The 1,142-nt window shown below is 67.7% G+C and overlaps 1 protein-coding gene across 1 annotated transcript in view; it reads left to right on the top strand.

Annotated features, from left to right (window-relative positions):
• Rimbp3c (RIMS binding protein 3C) overlaps positions 1 to 1,142 on the top strand; it is a gene marked incomplete at its 5' end in the record, with an annotated part of 4,780 nt that continues 3,638 nt past the window's right edge. Inside the window, one exon of the mRNA XM_010620801.2 lies at positions 1 to 1,137. Within this exon, the coding sequence (XP_010619103.1) occupies positions 1 to 1,137 (1,137 nt within the window). The remainder of the gene's footprint in view (positions 1,138 to 1,142) is intronic.

The raw sequence follows: 1,142 nt of genomic DNA on the forward strand, positions 1-1,142 counted from the left end.
CTGGAGCACTTCCGCTGGCAGCCGGCTTTACCGGGGCCCCAGGACCCCCAGGCCGAGAATTCCTCGGAAGACCCACTCCCCGACACTGCCAGCGGCGCGCACCGCACCCCGAGGGGCCCCCTTCGACTCGGATCCCCCGACAATCTGGACGCCGGGGTCCGCGTTCGCTCCCGCTCCTTGGAGAGGTTGCGGGAGGCGCGCCGGGAATCCCCTGACTGCTGGCTCTCCGCGCGCGCCAGCTCCCTGGATTCCTTGGCGACGGCTCACGTCTGCTCACGCGACAGCACCCTGAATTGCCCCAAGGCCTCCGAGTCTGAGGCTCCAGCATCCTCCACAGACACCTCTGCCGCGGGATTCCCCAATTCCCCGCCGCCAAGGGCACACAGAAAACTTAAAGACCCGAGCGGAGAAGGCTCTGGAAATCGGCCCCCAGAGGGTCTGACGCCCTCACTGCTGGGCCTCTGCTACCGTGCACTGGTGAAGCGGAACTCGGAGCTGAGCGAAGCGTTGCAGAAGCTGGCGCACTGCTGCTCCGAACTGCGCGAAGAGAACCTGCAGCTGCGGCGCAGTGGCGGCCCACGCGAGGAGGACGAGAAGGTGAAGCTGCTCAAGATGAAGCACGCGGAGCTGGCTGGCCTTGCACGGCGCCTGGAGGACCGTGCCCGAAAGCTGCAGGAGACCAACCTGCGAGCGCTGAGCGCGCCGGTGCTGGGCGAGAACCGCGCGGGCATGGAGCTGTGCCAGGCCCTGGCCCGCCAGCGCGCCAGGGACTTGTCAGAGCAGGCCAGCGCGCTGCTAGCCAAAGACCAGCAGATCGAAGAGCTGAAGCGGGAGTGCCACCTGCTGCAGGAGCGCGTAGCCACCGGCCTCGATAGCCCCACGCAGCCTGCAGGGGGAGTCCCTCGTGCGCAGTGGCTCAACCTCAGCGACTTGGACCGACTGCAGCGCGAATCCCAGCGGGAAGTTCTGCGCCTGCAGAGGCAATTGACGTTGCAGCAGGGCAAGGGATGCGCCTGTGCGGAAGCGAGCTGCCGCAGCACACACTGCGAGGAGTCTCGACGCCGGGTGCAGGCGCTGGAGCGCGAGTTGGACGCACAGCGGCGCGAATGCAAGGCGTTGGGTGAGCAGGCTGCGGCGGCACA

This window comes from Fukomys damarensis, unplaced genomic scaffold, assembly GCF_012274545.1.
Source record: "Fukomys damarensis isolate Sample0158 unplaced genomic scaffold, DMR_v1.0_HiC HiC_scaffold_34, whole genome shotgun sequence".
NCBI lineage: Eukaryota > Metazoa > Chordata > Mammalia > Rodentia > Bathyergidae > Fukomys > Fukomys damarensis.